Genomic DNA, 14,405 nt, shown 5'->3' with positions numbered 1-14,405 from the left:
ATTTATAAAGAAAAAAAAAGAAGAACAAATATTGCTGTGTTTTTTTGTGATTTAATAGCAGTTTTTAGTGCGTGTACATTTTTGCCACGAAGGTGTCCAAGGGGTAGTACATTTGAGGAGGGCACAGGCTAAAAGATCATTTATTTGGCGTGGGCTGATTTGACAACTCAACCTCAAATCACTGCCGACACAGGACCGTCCTCATCTGCGCTCTTATTCTGTAAACGTCAACTTCCTTTTTTTAAAATAAAAAAATTCATTTTTTATTTTAAAAAGAAAATGAAAATAATGCCATTTCTTAAGTTAAGTTAATGCCCTTTTGACCATGATAAAGAAAAACGCCTTGTATTTCAATATTATTTTTTCAATTTGAAAACAAAAATTAAATATCCACTCGTTTTTGGTTTTTGGATTCCATTTGTGAAAAGAAAATCCAATGACCAAAACATAAAAACAGCAGTGAGGGCAATAAAGGTCGTTCCTTTGTCATTGGGATAATATCTCTGTCTAAACACAATCAAGTCACACACTAGGCCAAGATGTTAAACATTTATTCATCATATAATTATGTGCAATAATACAACGTACAAATTATCTTTCTGTAAATATTACAATCCATATCATATTTAAAATGTGTTGCCACAACATGAAACACAGAATACATTCAGGGTCTGAGAGGGTGTCAGCTGCTGCAGGGGGGGGGGGGGGGTCACTAACGCTAGCGCCAACATCTGAGAGAGAAACCAGCAAGCGCACCTGTGTGTCTGCATCCATGCCACCAGGGCCAGACACGTATCTCAGATCATTTTTACTGTGCATTTAGATAATAATTCAAAATATCTCTGTCACTTCACTCACCACTGAAGGAACACTTTAAGAACACTGATACAAACCATATGATGTCTGAGCATTCTGCAGATGAGCATCACCACAGGCTGTTGTCACCCTCTGTTACCCGAGTGCTGTGCTGCGGTGCTGGAATATAACCAAGTACATTTACTCCAGTATTATACTTGCTTACCAAATTTGAGGAACTCTACATGAGTATTTCAACTTTGTACTTATTTCCAATGCACTAAACCTCAGAGGAGCCTTGAGCAGTCAGATACTTTCAGATGACACTCTTCTGCTCCTTCCTGTCCAGTGTTGAATGTTTGTGAAAAACTGAAAGAGGAGGTGTGCCTTAATAAGAAGACAAATTCTCCCCTTTCTTTATCTTAATACATTTTTAAAAGCCTTTCAGATTAGCTGTCAAATGCACAGTGGCAAAGCTTGAAACATCTGAGAAACTCGTGAACAGTTGCTTATTTAGAGATAAGTGGTTTTCACAGGACAGTGAGGCTACACATACATGAGGATGTTAAAGAGTGTGATGCAGTGCATTCATACTTTTACAAGGTTTCAATGCAGGGCTTCTACGTTAAGTTGAGTGTGGTTTAAATACGTTATCTGAAGTAAAGGATCTGAGTTATTCTTCAGCACTGCAGCAGTGGCTTTGAACCCAGAGATGTTTCTACACAAAGTAGAATCTAACAGAAATGGAATAGAATCAGTTGCTGTGGAAACGCAACAGCAAGATAGGCCCCGTCACAGAGGGGGAGGTTGGGCGACGTCTCCAGAGCAACACTGAAAACGCGCGCGCACACACACACACACACACACACACACACACACACACACACACACACACACACACACACACACACACACACACACACACACACACACACACACACACACACACACACACACACACACACACACACACACACACACACACACACACACACACACACACACACACACACACACACACACACACACACACACACACACACACACACACACACACAGGCACTTACAATTGTATATGACTGCTGCCATACGGAAATCTCAAATTAGGTGTGATGGTTTTATATTAAAAGTGAAAGATTCTTATTTAAAATATTGTTTAAAACCAAAATACATATTCATCACGCTAAAAGCAAGGCATTCAGGATATAAAGGTGAGATAGCTCCTCTGCCACTTACATTCCTACGACACATTATACAATCAACACTTCCGTCTTTGTGACCCAACAAGCGGCCAATCAGAGCTTAGGAGCTTCGTCTAAAGCGTGTGATTGGACAGAGTGTCCTGATGCTGGTAAAGTGCAGCAGTCTGCGGTCAGTCTGTTTTCATCTGCAGCTGTCAATCAAATGCTTCACAACACCTGAAGCCCTCCGTCTGTCCATCAGGTGTCCTTGTCCTCCACATGTAGCTGCCCCCCCTCACTCCTGACTCTGCCACGGGACGACTGCACCTCCTCGTACGGGGGCGGGGGGTTGTCTGGGCTGGACAGGAGCGGGCGGTGACTTCCGTCTGATTGGTTGATGAGAGACGACGGGTGACAGCTGGGAGCCTCCTGAGCCAATAGGAGCTGGGTGGGTCCTGGCACTGAGCAGGCGGGGAGGCGCTGCCCCCAGCTGCCGTACACCGCCTCCTCGTAGGAGGGGAGGGAGACAGGAAGTCCGTCCACCATCAGGTCCAGCTGGTCCGAGGAGCGCCTGCTGCCGGGACACAGAGAGCACACACTGAACATCCTCACAGGCACTGACATTGTGTAAAGGTTTGTTTTAATCTCCTGCCACCAAAGCCTGACAGGGTTCACTCAGCTATCTGAGAGGACTGCCCTCTTCTGAGAAAGTCCTCTGTAAAGATAGATGTTGTATAAAGAGTCTGATTTGTTCATCAAGAAAAAGGCAGAAAGAGACAAAGGTCCTCTTACTCAACAGTTCAATAAGAGAAGAAGAAATCAGCTTCCTGTTTCTGTGTCAAGAGCCCAATAATGGGGCGGTTGACACACGAGTTCACTTCTGTTAACTTCAGAAACTTCTTCCCAGCAGAAACAGAAGGTTAGCGGATTAATCACAGAGTAAAGCTCTTCAGATGAACCACTGATTAGACTACAGGTGTTTCAGCGGTGATCAATCCACTAACACACACGTGAATATAAAAGAACACCCATTCTGTTAGTCAAACAATCTGAGCAGCAGAGGTTCTCTAACGGTGGGAAATCACTGCAAGAAAGGATCTTCCTCTCACCTGTGTGATTGACAGGGGTAGAGGCGGGACTTGATGACCAGGCATGCAGTGGTGGTCAGCAGGAAGATGGATACGCCCACCGCCGTGGTGGCCATGCTGGGCATCGAGTCGTTCCCCCTGAGATCGGAGTTCATATTCGGACCCGGCCCGTCTGAGGAGGAGGCACAGGTTCAGAAACAAGGACTACAGACACATACCCACACACACTGACAGACCCAGAAACTCTGTACACACTGCTGTCAGAGGCAGAGCAAACACAGGCATTTAATCATTAAATGATTCAAACTCCATATGTAATCCCCTCTGCTTACACTGTGGGGCACCTGACCCTCCACCTGACCCTCCACACTCCTCCATAAATGAAAAAACAGAACTTTCAGCTGTTTTGCACTTCTCTTATTCTCACTATAACCAGCTTTAACTATTTTCCATATGACTACATATCACATCGCTGTTTATTTGGCTTGTAAATATGTTTTTATTTAGTGCCACTTATATGTAGATATTTGACAATAATATATAAAAAATCGGTGTATCTGTGTGTAGTGAGGAGGGGGATAGAGCAATTGTGCAATCCTCTCGTGTAAAATAACAATAATAACACTTTGAACCATTGAATTGATCAAATAACACATTAGAAGAGTAACTGTATTGGAGCTCAAGGTACAAACAGACATTTCTGGCCAGGATGTGGAAAATGCCTGCATTCAGCTTCAGGTAAAACATTGTTTAGAAGGTGGAATAAAAAATTCAGATGTGTACATTTCTAACAATGATTGGAAGCTGTGACACAATCACCTGTGGTGGGAAAACCCAGACAGAGGTTTTTATCTGGTTCTGTGTTCTGCCTGAGCCGTGATAACCTGGCAGTAGATTTCCATGAGGCTCTGACTACGTCAACACAGAGGAAATAACTAATGGTTATCATGGTGGCACCACCCACTTCCTCTTTCTGTGCTCTGACTTCCTGTTGCATCGCGTTCTTAGTGAATGGGGAGAGGAAGTAGAGCTGGTCTGAGACTGATTTCAGGCTGAGACAGTCTGAGTGTCTCTGTGACGGTAGGAGATGAACTTGAGCTTGCGTCAGACGCTTCCTTCTGAACTCAGAGGAACCGTCAGTCATTGAGACCAAACCCCCCCTCCATCAACTGCAGAGGGTCCATTTAGGTCCAGTGGAGGTAAAAGTACTAACACCGTACTGTGAAATATTCTGTTACAACTATATATACTATATATAACTATACCGTCTTTGTGTTGACGCTCAGCCAGACACACGTCAGCCTGTAATCAGCCATGCTTAAGTTGCTATCACTCCTCTGAGAGGACAAACCCACAACAATGGCTGCCTCTGCTTCCGGAACGCTCTGAACCAGGAGTGATGTCCTTGGAAACTAATGACCTAAACAGCTGAGCAGATATTAACCTGAGCTAATCACTGAGGAATGCTGTGATGCAAGGGCTGCTGGGAAATGTCAGGAAATGTTTAGAGTGGTCTGAAACCACTGGTCACTGATTAGGAATTTTAAAGTCACGTGATTCAAAACCGAGAGAGAGACGTGCTCTGGAGCCTCAGAGGGAGTGAAATGTTCTTCACTGCGACCCAAACCACTCTCGTTAAATCTGGACTTTTTAAAAGTTTGTAGGAAGGGCGAAGTCATTCAAATACTCACACACTCCAGACATTTCTTGTGTTTCAAAAAGTGGAGAAAGAAGTATTGCAAAAACTACAAGTTTGAATGCTCCTACTTTTACTTGTTGGTTGAGTCGGCCTTTTTTTATAATGTCCATCTTTTCACTGAATGGTCGTCTTGAAAAGGGTACTAACAACAATTCCGCAACAACATCATCTTCATCTGTTGCCATCTCGACGTAAAATAAAAACTACGTAATCTCGCTACGATAATTGCTACGTAGCACTTAGCTAGATCCTCTGTCTCGAGCCAGTGAACTAACGGATCTTCTAGAATACCCTGGACAGAATAATATAATATTCTACAACAATATAACAAATGATTATTTAAGAAAAGCCATTATGCTTACTGAGTACCTTTGATACTCAAAGTCCATTATGCTAATAATACTTCTAAACTTGTAATTACTGCTACTGAAAATGTACTTTGCACAAAGTATTTTTTGCACTAAAGAACTACTTGCACTACCGTCAAACTGTGTTGATTGTGTCTAACATAGGCTCTTATCTTTGTATGTTATATGTTCTTGTTTATATTTGCACTGTGGGACTGCCAGAAACAGTATTTCAATGTTCTGTATGTATAACACATGTGGAAACTTTGACAATAAAGTGGACTTTGACTTGACTTTGACTTTCAGTAACATTTTTAATTCACGACTCAGTATTTTAGGACTATAGTATTTGTACTTTTACTTAAGCTAAGAATAAGAGTGCTTTTCCCACCACCGGTTAAAAGGAATCATGAGTCAACAAAATGTAGTGTGGTAAAAAGAACTCTCTTTCTCTCTGAGATGTAGCGGAGTAGAAGTGTAGAGTAACATAATGTGAAAATAAAATAAAAAACAAAAACCTATAAAAGAATTTAGCCCTTGTAACTAATGCACCAGCTCTTATATGGTATGAGTTGCTTCTTTTTTGTTTGGAGTTTGAAGCTCTCTGGTTTTTGCTCTTACTGTAAGTTGCTTTGGATAGAAGCCTCAGCCAAATGAAATGTAATGTGTTCAGTCTCACCTCTGATGGGGGTGCAGGCGGGGATGGGGGGCAGCCACCTCCCGTGTCGGCACTTGGAGATGCGGACCTTGCTGTTGACATGGTAACCGGGCTCACAGAAGATGTGGATGGAGCTCTTCTGGGGGAACCCTCGACACGGTGAGGGGTCGCAGCGGAACCCCCCATGTTCCGGCACCAGAGGGTGGGTGCAGTTACTCAGGCGGCCTGCGGACACCAGACACATACTTGTGAGGCCTACATGCACTGGATTTATATATTACAAAATATAGATATACATACATCTTCATAAATATGATATTATTTCTGGCCCTCTTAGTTAGACAATTCAATTCATCTTCTGAAATAAATCTGTGCAATATATACTTTGCCTTTAATACCATCACCTGGCTGCTATCTCACAGCTGTTACTGGGACTGCATGTGTATTTTGTAAATTGTGTAATTTCTAATGTGATCTTTGATATTTGATGCATACTTCTTAATTAGTATTAAGCTATCTTTGGCTCATTACTTGCTGAAACAAGAACAAGTCTCCTCTGTGGGACGAATAAAGGTATTCTGATTCTGTGCCTCTACTACTGGTTAATGATTCTATTTCTCCAGAAACACTCTGCCTTCTTGCAGCATTACAGCGTTGCCCACAGCCTCCTCTGCGTTACCCAGCTGGCAGAGCAGCACTGTTTCCACTTCCTCTATTTCTACACCTTCATCTAAAAGTCTGCGTTGGCAGAATGATAGTTTCCACTCAGCTCCTTCACCCCGAACACAACCCCTGAAGAGTGGGTCAAGTGTGAGGAGAGAAACAGCACTGAGAAAAGCTACAACAGTTCTGATGAGAAGTAACCAGAGAGCTTCAAACCTCTGAAACAGAGTCTGTATCCTGGAACACGCTGCCTAAAGTTCACTTAATGTTTCACAATCAGTCATCATGAAACCCTGCGTGCCACTATAAACCCGGGTCGTGTTTACGATTAAAGGTATTTCATCGCTAGTTTTCATTCTGCTTGTATTCGCCATCAAATCCAAAAGATAACATAAAATGGAAATATTATTTCTGTTCTCGGGTTACCCGGATGTTAAACAGAACGTGTTTCCTGATCATTCTTCATTTTTAATATCATTAAGCATCTGTTTTCAGCATTTCTTTAGTTGGAGATCTCTACGGGGACCCTGAGAACTCTACACTCTGCCAACAGAGGCAACAATTACTCATTTTACACTATTTTTAGTTGTTTGTCTACGTCTTATATATAATATGTTGGATTGTTGGAGGAGCTCTGGACCTAAAATTGTTATTGCCATGACTACACTGTAGCTACTGTGCCTACGATATTAAAAACCCTTTAACCTCGAATCTTGAAATACAAAACACCTGTTGCAAGAAGCTCAAGCAGAACAGCAACCAGGGGACGGTAGACAGTGATGCACACAGCTGGGACACACTTCTTGTTGCCATGGTTATTGGGTTATAAAGTTACTAAATTGACCATGGATCAATGTTTTAAAAAAAAATGGAGTTGAGGTTTTTTTGCTTTATTTAACATTGTGACCGCAACTAGTAGCCTAATGTTCAAAACATAAAATCAATTGCAAATGTTTTCAAAAATGGTTTAAAACAAATGAAATGCAGTTACGTCATTACAAGTCTTTCTGTCATTAAAGATGATGGATAGATTTCATGTTATTAGTTATAGCTCAGAAAATGTTTCACAGGTGTTTTTTGGTTTCGTCAGATTCATTGAACTGGAAGATAAGAATAAGCAGAAGGCCCTGGAAACACTTTCAGGTGTTGTGCGGTGCTTCCTGCTGCACATCACCCTGTAGCTCTCACTCACACTGCCTTTATTACTGGAGTTGTGTGTTTTATATCTTCCTGTGTGCTGCAAAGGATGAAGGACAAACCAAAGCAAAGAGCTAATGAATGTGAGTGTTGGCCTCTTGGTGTCAGCAGGGGTCAGAGGTCGTACCTGCTGTGAGGAGCGGTGAGGCGGCCAGGAGGAGGAGTCCACACACCAGAGGGAGGCGTCCACACGGCGATGGCGACAGGACGGACGCAGACATCAAACCTGACTTCCTGAGGACATGAAGTGGAAGCAGAGTCAGAAGCAGAAATAACACACACACACACACACACACACACACACACACACACACACACACACACACACACACACACACACACACACACACACACACACACACACACACACACACACACACACACACACACACACACACACACACACACACACACACACACACACACACACACACACACACACACACACACACACACGAAAGTATGCACAGCTGTGACTGCCTGCTGCATTCATTAGTCTGCAGTTCAATTTCAAAACCGAAATATTAACCACTGTCTTCTCAGTCAGGCTGAACTCCACTGCAACATCAAACATTCAAATGCAGATTTTATGCCACATTTAATTGTCAAAAAGTAGTTCATAAAACATCCCTGTTAATAAGTGCTTAAGTGCTTTAACCTAGTCACCGCAGAAGCAGAAGGGTGTGTTTGGTTGCTGGAGTTTTTTGGAGTCCTAATCTGACTTAAATAAAATTAATTACACCCTACAATTGCCCTAAATGTATTTGCTGAGCTGTTATTGTCAGATCAAACCACGACTGTAAACCTGCCAGCTCTCAGAGCAGTGATAGTGAAACTGTCACCTTTCACTGTTCCGTGTGTCAACACTGACCAGAGCGACAAACACAAACCAGCAGCACCACAACAACACAACTCTTTCTGCAGGTGACTGCTCACTGCGGGAGCCAAAACACTTGTTGTTTGTTTCTATTATATTGGCATTTGTTTACGACACAATAAGTCACTTCCGGGTGGTGTCACCTGGGTGTGGCTTGATGCATGCTGGGTTTGTGAGGAAAGAGAAGGAGGGGGATTTGGTTACTTTAGTTGACTGTATGTTTCTGCTCTGATTATGATGTTTATTCTCTTTACTAAACATCGTGAAACTTAGCCTCTGATGAGTCAGGTTTAGCCTGTTAAGCATCATTTATTGGAAGTTTGGTTGCCACACACACCTTCCTGTGATGAGAGGGTGCCAACAGAGCCGGGTCTCAGAATAAAGGTCAATGTGTGTGTGTGTGTGCGTGTGTGCGTGTGTGCGTGCGTGCGTGTGCGTGTAGCCTTTGGTGTGCTTAGTGGCTTTTGGGCTTTCATGCCAGTCATCTCTGGAGCGGTGAGGGAGGGTCCCTGTCTCACACTCACAGAGGAACACACACACACACGCACTGCTCCATCTCATGAACACAATCTGCGTGGGAGGTCTGGATCTTAGTCATCACGGCTCTCCGTGATATTAAAACTGCTGTCATTTTTGTCAACATAACTCTAATACACACAGAAAATTACATCCAGAGAGGACGAAGTGTTCAGGTCTTGTACATCAGTAAAAATAGCAAAACTATAATGCAGAATTACTCTGTTACAGGCTAAAGTCCTGCATTCAAAAACCATTCAAAAAGTGCAAAAGTATCTTCATCAAAATATACTTAAGTCCCAGAAGTAAAAGTACTCATTCTGCAGGTCCATTTCAGAACCATAACTTTCATATTATTGCATATAATTATTGCTGTTAATAATTGTAATAATGTAGCTGGCAAAGTTTGACGACATATATACATCATAATTGTTATTGATTTATATTATTTATTAATTATCGGACACTGCAAAGTAATATTAGGCATTGAAATGCTATTTCATGTAAAAAGCTTATTATTTGAGTCTTGGTTGTAGTGGAGAAGAAGTATAAAGTTGTGGAAAAATAGTAAATAGTAAAGTACTTGTACTGAAGTACTGTACTTCAGAAGCGTATAAATTAAAATGAAGCGATGTGACGCATTAACAGGATCAGGATGGTCACATCATCACTCTGCCAGCTTTAAATGTCACAGTCTGCTGTGTTTTGTTGGGGGGGAGGGGCAGCATGTTGGAGTTGCTCTGCAGGTGACCTCACAGCTCGGAGATCCTCTCTGCTGCAGATTATCTTACAAAGCACACACCGAGCGCTCACTGAGCATTTGTTATTTTCACTCCTCTCCATCCTTCATCACTGAGGGGGCTTCAGTTAAAACAACAGAGCCCACTGTGCCACATAACAACTGCTGTGCACACGCTCTGAGGGAAGAACTATTTACATTGTTCCATCAGTTAGAGCACTGACAAAATACTTAGTCTTACTGGAGTAAAAGTATTGCAATGAGTGGTGCAGTAAAAAGTTCCTGTGTGTTTTACTAATAAATATTATGTTTAACTAAAGTACGGCTGCAGCTATGTGGATGCTGCATGTTACTGCTGTAGATGGTATATGTGTGCGCATTTAACTCCTTTATACTGTCGGTGAAACTGTAGCAATGCATCATGTTCTGTTAGATCATCACATGTTTAGCTTTGTCCTGAGAACCACATACCTCTGAAAAAACTGTTCTGTTTTCAGCTTTGTGATGACGCACTTCACATGATCTGATTCAAGAAGCTTTAAAAAAAGTGTATCTAGCTTAAGAAAAATCCTAATCGACACATATGGAGAAACATGGTTTTCACAGGAGGCGAATCAAACACTATGATGTAAAAGTAACAAAACAAGTAAAATATTTATGGCTAAGGTGAGGACTTGAAGTAGAAAGAAGCAGACCATTGTAAGACACAAGATTGTAATGAAGTGCAGTACATTAGTTACATTCCACCTTTGTATGAAATAAATCATTTAAATGTGTTTAATGGAAGCACCGTGCTCTGTGTTCTCTCTGAGTGGATTTTAAAGGTGTCAACACGTCACCTTAAATGACGTATATTAACATTTCCAGCAGTAAACACGTTATTGAAAATGTTTAGTCACACAGGAAATTATGTACTTAATGTTTCCAACCAAAACAAGAGATTTGTTTGGTGCAAACAAAGGAGGAGGAGGGTGTAGACACTGGGAGCAGCAGAGTCCCCCCCTGAACCCTGACGCAGAGGTAGATCAGTAGCTGCTGACTGACCTCTGCTCTTTCTGCACTGCTGCCTCTCTGTTTCTACAACCAACACACCCTGCATCGATCAAAGTTTAGCGTCAGGGTTTTTTTTCTTCTCTTTTATAAAGAACTGATTCTTGTTTTCAACCCTCACTGATGTCTCCAGCTGTGGAGTAGATACCAGTGGACAATCCTGCAACCACCTACATTAATAAATAATCTAACGCACCATATTCTGTGTGTTCTCCACTTTAGCTGGTAAGTGTGGGGTTCATTTGACCTGACTTTCAACACTGCTGGGTACTATACCTATTAGTAATGCATCATCATTTTAATAGTGATTTTTATTCTATACTAGCAATCTGAATCTGCAGAGTAACTGAATGCATCACTTATTGCATCCGCGATGAAGTAGGGTGGAGAGAGAAAGTAACACATAGAATCACTTGATTGAAATAAAGTAGAAAGAAGTCATGATGAATGAACACTAAATGAACATTCCTTCACCGTCGACACAAAGCTGCACCACAAGCTCTACCTCACAGATGTCTGAGCAAATCATCAGACATTGACTCAGGAATCCTCTCTTCACCTTCTTCCCTCCCCTAGCTTCACCACTCTTCTTATTTTATGAGAGCTGCTTACACATGTGATTGTCCAATAAAGATCCTACACAGAAAAGACACGTTCATTGTTGTTTGGGGTTCTAGGGGGTAGCTGTTCTCTTTCTACAGAACAATCCTTCTCCCACATCCCAAATCCAGGTGTGTGAAGTCTGAGATCCACCTATCTAATCATCCTGAAACATAAGCAACATTAAGAGAGAAAAACAAAGCTGCAGTCCTTACAGTTCAGACAGCACTGAGGAAGCAAAGCAAGTATCCACGCCTTCAGAACTTCCTCCTGACTATATTTAACTTGATATAATCACATATGACATATAAAGCATTCACAAGAAACCTACTCCTTCATGCACAGTGTGATTATGGGATGTTTGGGCCGTGTTAATGCTCTGAGCAGCCAGTTGATCTCTGTATAATGTGCTGCCACAGATTTGATGCATCACTGAAACACTTCCCCTTCTGAACACGGTCCAACTGAAAGTGAACATTAAAGCCAAATAAATATGAGCAACAGAATCACGCATGTTAGATTTTGGTTCACTTTGGGTTTGCCTTGTGGAGTAGAACAACTGGAAATAAACAACATTATCATAACTGTAAAAGGTGAACCTCATATTCAATGTTCCTGCGATAGACCAGGTTTCATATTAGCTCCCATGGTCTGCCACTTCCTGGTGCAGCTTGGAGATATGTAATCATTCAGCGGTACAGTGATAAATACATCTGGATTTAATTGCACTAAAAAGGCAGACAAGAGTGTCTGGAGCAAAGACCTGCTCTCATTGTTATCAGTGTTTTTTTTTGATACATCTAAAGTTTAAATATTAAACCTAATTGTTATCTATTCATCGGAAAAAATGTGTTTTCATTGTCTGGTTTATGAAATGGTAAAAAAAACCAACCGTCTAAGATATTCAGTTTAGAACAAAAAAAGCAGCAAATGGGAGAATCTGAAAGACAGCTGGTGCTGGAGAATACCTTTAAGTTATACTGAAAATATAAATCCCTGTAACTCTAAATAAGTCTGAAAGAGACACAAGGTGGACCCCCCACCCTGCAGCACTTCTAATGAACCTGATCACAGTCCTGAACACATCCAGGGACTGATAGGGTACACTGAAGCCCCTCAGGGACCACCTCGCAGCTCCACACTGTGGGCCCCTCAGGGCTCTGCACTGCATACAGTAGCACAGGTTAAAAGAGCCTTTGTTCCTCAGGGAAGCTTCATGACTTCACAATAATATTCCTGTGATTATTAACTATCAGGAACAATCCCCCCAACAATAACACAGCACACTGACATGAACACATCATCGCTGTCACATAATTATAAGTCACATCCACCTACCCCATGTATTTAAATCTGTTCCATGAATCATCCGACATTTATTGCTGCAGCCTTTGCTCTGTTGACTTTACACATTTATGTATCTGTATCAGTACATTGTTATGTTTACATTGGCCTGATTTGTTGTCCTTGTTTGAGCTGCATGTCTATTCAGATAATATTAATAAAGCTGACGTTTTGACTTAAACAAATAAAGCTGATTCTGATGCTCGCTCTATCAGCAGAATGAATAATTAATAGGCAATAAGCAGTTAATGTTTTCTCTGTAGGAACTCACAGCTACAGCTACAACACCGAATTCAGCTTATCAGACTAAAGGCAATATAGAAGCCCGCGGAGGGACACAGTGTCATATATGACGGTATGTTATATGTTTATAGATTATTGATTTCAATAACGTGCCGGCAGGTCTCTGATAGGACCAGGTATTAATAACAAACGTCTAGAAGTCTCACCTAAGAGCTGCAGAGAGGCGGAGGTTCTGTAGGCTGGAGGAGCTCCTCTGGTTACCCGGCAGGTGCGATGGGTCGCGTCCGTAGATCTCCGTCAGCTCCGCTCCTGCCTCAGCAACAAGTGGGAGCTGCTCTGCTGCCTCGCGTTGACTCATCGATCAGCTGTGTTTGGCACCGAGAAGCCCAGGCTTGTGATTGGCTGCTGCGAGCGGCCAATCACCGCCCACCTGGGCGGCTCCGTCAAGGTTCTGGAAACGCTCCCATTACCTCAAAGCACAGAGGCGCGCTCCACCAAACACACACACAGCAACGCGCGAGCACGCAGTTATTTAGAAAAGGGAAATCGCGGCCACATCCATTCAAATATAGAAATGTGGAAAAAACGTATCTTATGAAGATATATAAAATATAAGATCATTTTGAATAGAGAAACGACAACATCTGCACCCTATATTATATCTCATTTCCTTCAGAGTGTACTAAAATACACTGTGGGGTACCGGAACTGTATGTTAAACACTCCAGAGGGAAATACTGTAGTCTATTTTTCACTACATTGGCTCATCACTTCAGTTACTAGTTAAGAAAGGTATAAAAGTATTTACATTATTTTTATAATTATTATTAATATTAATATAAATCAAACTTTAATTGAACATGCATTATCTGAATACTTAACTGAATAAAAAGAAAAGTGAATGCTCTTTTTGTTCATCCTGAAAGGAACATGAACACATGATATATATAATGCTTGAGAAAACTGCTGCTGTGACAAAGTCATTTCCCAATTATGGATAAATAACTTATCCATACTGTGAACCTACTGTGGCATCGTCACTCCATCATTAATGCACACTATCGCTAAACTATACACTAAACATAACGTTTTTATTCTAAACCAGACCCTAAAGAGCCACTTAGCTTTCTATACTTATGAAGGCCACACACACACACACACACACACACACACACACACACACACACACACACACACACACACACACACACACACACACACACACACACACACACACACACACACACACACACACACACACACACACACACACACACACACACACACACACACACACACACACACACACAGCTGTCTGGCCCCTGTATTTGTGCTGTCAGTGTTGATAGTGGCGCAGCATCATTGTTACAGCTCTACTGCTCACTCACTTCCCCGACTTGACGGAAGT

General features: G+C 41.9%; 1 protein-coding gene across 2 annotated transcripts; it reads right to left on the bottom strand.

The window, feature by feature from the left end:
* Window positions 1-535: 535 nt before the first annotated feature.
* On the bottom strand, window positions 536-13,373 carry zgc:152863 (uncharacterized protein LOC562658 homolog). 2 transcript variants are annotated; one of them, XM_063907431.1, is made up of 5 exons: window positions 13,204-13,373; window positions 7,756-7,862; window positions 5,790-5,993; window positions 3,086-3,236; window positions 536-2,550 (listed from the first exon to the last, which is right to left on the bottom strand). In XM_063907431.1, exons 1-5 carry the CDS (start codon window positions 13,353-13,355, stop codon window positions 2,235-2,237), a joined length of 930 nt encoding a protein of 309 aa, XP_063763501.1. In that variant the 5' UTR covers window positions 13,356-13,373; the 3' UTR covers window positions 536-2,234. The 2 variants fall into 2 exon arrangements, with proteins under 2 accessions (XP_063763501.1, XP_063763502.1); XM_063907432.1 differs by having other exon boundaries at window positions 536-2,547.
* Window positions 13,374-14,405: the final 1,032 nt, after the last annotated feature.

This window comes from Eleginops maclovinus, chromosome 18 (genome assembly GCF_036324505.1).
Source record: "Eleginops maclovinus isolate JMC-PN-2008 ecotype Puerto Natales chromosome 18, JC_Emac_rtc_rv5, whole genome shotgun sequence".
Lineage (NCBI taxonomy): Eukaryota > Metazoa > Chordata > Actinopteri > Perciformes > Eleginopidae > Eleginops > Eleginops maclovinus.
Note: the sequence above shows the minus strand (reverse complement) of the source record. Positions and strands in the feature narration are given on the sequence as shown.